The 3808-nt window shown below is 39.8% G+C and overlaps 1 protein-coding gene across 1 annotated transcript; it reads left to right on the forward strand.

Moving 5' to 3' along the window:
- The first annotated feature begins 795 nt into the window (after positions 1 to 795).
- LOC125207151 (glutamate dehydrogenase B) lies at positions 796 to 3808 on the forward strand. The gene is made up of 3 exons (XM_048106372.1): positions 796 to 1007; positions 2298 to 2414; positions 2500 to 3808. Exons 2-3 carry the CDS (start codon positions 2307 to 2309, stop codon positions 3625 to 3627), a joined length of 1236 nt encoding a protein of 411 aa, XP_047962329.1. The 5' UTR covers positions 796 to 1007; positions 2298 to 2306; the 3' UTR covers positions 3628 to 3808.

Here is a 3808-nt window from a genome sequence, read left to right on the forward strand (position 1 = left end):
TTCAGAGACGAATCATTTATACATCAAATTTAACTCATAATGTTCACTATTAACAAAATTTAACTAATAATCCAAAAAATGGAAAAGAAATCCTATCAAATTTATGATAGCTCCCGTAATATGATCACTAATTTTATTATTCCTTTTAAGACTTGTGTAATATTTTTATAAATATTATGTGTACGTGATTGCCAATAAATTTGGCATACTTTCCGTTATTTATTTTAATACTTCATTTTTTCAAAAAAATTAAATATATTTTCATAATTTATGCAATATATTTTCATATGTCAAAAACGTATTAATAGGATATATCAAATTAGATTGCCACCGGTATACCATCAACACTAATATTTTCTCAAGGATCTCTATTCAGCTTCAATTGCAAGTTAGGAAAAGGGTATCGGAATAATTAAGTAATTCGAATCAATGCATAAGAAAATAGAATCAAATCCTGAAACAGACAGATGGCCATATATATATAGGAATATTTCTAATAATATAACATAGGAAATTAGGCATATTATTATAAATTTGGACACTAGTATACAAGATCCGGAAATTAATCGGTGGAGATCGCGTCAGAATGCCTTACAAAATAATGAGAGACAAAGAGTCAGGGAATCCACGTCATCTTTTTTTAAAATTTGAAGTCACTATAGAATTAATCATGGAAGGAAAATGAGCTAATTAAGACAAAGTTGCCTTATCAACTAAAGCTAATTTGGGGGAGCAAAGCAAGCACTCACAGAATGAGAATCATATTCAATTCTTCCTATGCTATTGCCTATGTATATATTCTCCTGCCTCCTTGAATTGCATAATACATCATCGACACAATTTGATTACTGGCATATTAGCATCATCGTACTACTATTGTTTTCACCAAGCATTCCTTCTACTATATATATTGGCCTCCCAAGTGTTTGGATTGCCCACAACTAATATCGCCTCATTCTCATCTCCCTTTCACTTTCCTTTACTCAAACACACTAATTTCGATTAAGGTATGCTTGTATCTACTCACACTTGTTTCAATTACTTTACCTTTCTTTTTTGTTATCGCATTAATTGAGCCTGTGTTGGATTGGGTTGGGTTGGGTGTATAACTGTATATAGACCATCCAACTTTAACCCATACTCGTTTTCTTTTCTTTTTTCTAATTGGATCCATTAAGCAAATTGCTGTATTTTGGCATCTTTTATGTGATTTGTCGAGTGTTTACAGAATTTGAAAAACACAAATAAATAAGACTGCGAGAAAATGTATCATGACCGTAGATTTGAATCTGGTTTATCCGTTATGTCTGATTTTCTAGTTTCTTTATTTTTTTTGGACAATAATTGTGGCATTAATTAATTCGAGAAGCACGGCGAGGAACATGCAGGCTAGTTATAATTGTTTATACAATTGTTTAGGCCAAGATTCGTTTTACTTCAACCATGATTTATTATTAGAGAAAAGATAATATTATATAATTTGTATATACACGCCCTTAATTTGGTTCTATTTTTTTTAGTTATAATTTCATGACTAATTTGTTCTTAGTATAAAATTTTGAATGTTTTTAACACAAATATTTCAGGAAAAAATCATTGATATAAATTACTCCATTCATCCCACTCAAGATGTCCACCTTTCATTTTTAGTTCATTTAATCATTTTATAGTTTAATATCTAGCTTTTTCTTTGTTGAATATTCTGAAACAAATCATCAATGCAGTAATACATATGTTCATTATATACCTTATCATTAATTCACTTTCGTAGATGAGTATTTTATATATTAAGAAAATATTAATTATGACTTCTTCCTTAATTAACATGTTAAAGTAAATATATTGGCTTCATAGTGGTGTGTTTTATGCCTTGAATGAGGGTATGTAGGAATTAGGATGTACTATGAATGAGACACTCATATATACACTAAATTTAAACATTGGAAACTCATACTGTCATACACTTACTAATTATGTGCCGTGTTACCTTAGAAATAGGTAATTAAATCCAGTATGGATGAGACCTCCAGACTTGACCATTCAAACAACCCATTGGAATTCGGATTTTCAAATCAATTAGCCCTATATAGCTGGTTGACCATGTGAACCTCATGTCTCGATAACATTAACCCTATTTTAATGTTGTTTTTTTGGATAAGACGATGCGTAGGCGATGACGAGTTGTCGCATATCCGAGTTTTACCTGTGGATCCACCAAGGGCCAACTACTATTTATATGCCACATTATCCTCTAATTAATCCATCCTTCCTTCCTTCTTCCTCTTCTTCTTTTACAGACAAGAATCATGAATGCATTAGCAGCAACCAACAGAAACTTCAAGCTAGCGGCTCGGCTGCTTGGGCTCGACTCGAAGCTGGAACAGAGTCTACTCATCCCTTTCAGAGAAATCAAGGTAGAAATTAATGTGCAATTCATAATTTTAGTACTAATTTAGATGTTAATTCGATGAAAATGCTGATAGAATTAATGATGACTAGGTGGAATGCACGATCCCAAAAGACGACGGAAGTTTAGCCTCATTCGTTGGCTTCCGGGTGCAGCACGACAACGCCCGGGGCCCAATGAAAGGCGGCATCCGCTACCATCCCGAGGTGGAGCCGGATGAGGTCAACGCCCTCGCCCAGCTCATGACGTGGAAGACCGCCGTGGCCAACATCCCCTACGGCGGCGCCAAGGGCGGCATCGGCTGCAACCCCTCCGACCTCTCCATCTCCGAGCTCGAGCGCCTCACCCGCGTCTTCACTCAGAAGATCCACGACCTGATCGGCGTCCACACCGACGTCCCCGCCCCGGACATGGGCACCGGCCCCCAGACCATGGCCTGGATACTCGACGAGTACTCCAAGTTCCACGGCTACTCCCCCGCGGTCGTCACTGGGAAGCCCATCGACCTCGGGGGATCCCTGGGGAGGGACGCCGCCACCGGGCGCGGCGTCCTCTTCGCCACCGAAGCCCTGCTCAACGACCACGGCCAGAGCATCGCTGGCCAGAAGGTCGTGGTGCAGGGCTTCGGCAATGTGGGGTCGTGGGCCGCTCAGCTCATAAGCCAGCGAGGCGGGATCGTCGTTGCCGTGAGCGACATCACCGGAGCGATCAAAAACAGCAAGGGGCTCGACGTGGCCAGTCTGGTCAAACACGTGGCGGAGCATCGCGGTGTGAAGGGATTCAGCGGCGGCGATGAGATACATCCGGATTCAATCTTGACAGAGGATTGCGACATTCTGATCCCGGCGGCGTTGGGGGGAGTGATAAACAAGGAGAATGCGAGGGAGATAAAAGCCAAGTTTATAATAGAGGCGGCGAATCACCCGACGGATCCGGAGGCGGACGAGATACTGGCGAAGAAGGGAGTGATAGTGCTGCCGGATATATACTCGAACTCGGGGGGAGTGACGGTGAGCTACTTTGAGTGGGTGCAGAACATACAGGGATTCATGTGGGATGAGGAGAAAGTGAACGCGGAGTTGAAAACGTACATGAACAGGGGATTTAAGGATGTGAAGGAGATGTGCAAGACTCATAGCTGCGACCTTAGAATGGGGGCATTCAGCTTGGGAGTCAACCGAGTTGCAAGAGCCACGCTCCTCAGAGGATGGGAAGCCTGATCACTCATCCCCATTTCAATTACTACTATAACTCAAATAAACCTTACTATTTTTTTTTTTTTGTGTTTTTAATTCATTGCCATCTATCTTTGGATTTCTAGTCACTCCTATGTAAGGTTTGTTTTCATTCTATTATTGGAGGTTTAAAATTACTCCACTATACTATCATGCTTTTTTTTAA

Source organism: Salvia hispanica, chromosome 2 (assembly GCF_023119035.1).
Source record: "Salvia hispanica cultivar TCC Black 2014 chromosome 2, UniMelb_Shisp_WGS_1.0, whole genome shotgun sequence".
Lineage (NCBI taxonomy): Eukaryota > Viridiplantae > Streptophyta > Magnoliopsida > Lamiales > Lamiaceae > Salvia > Salvia hispanica.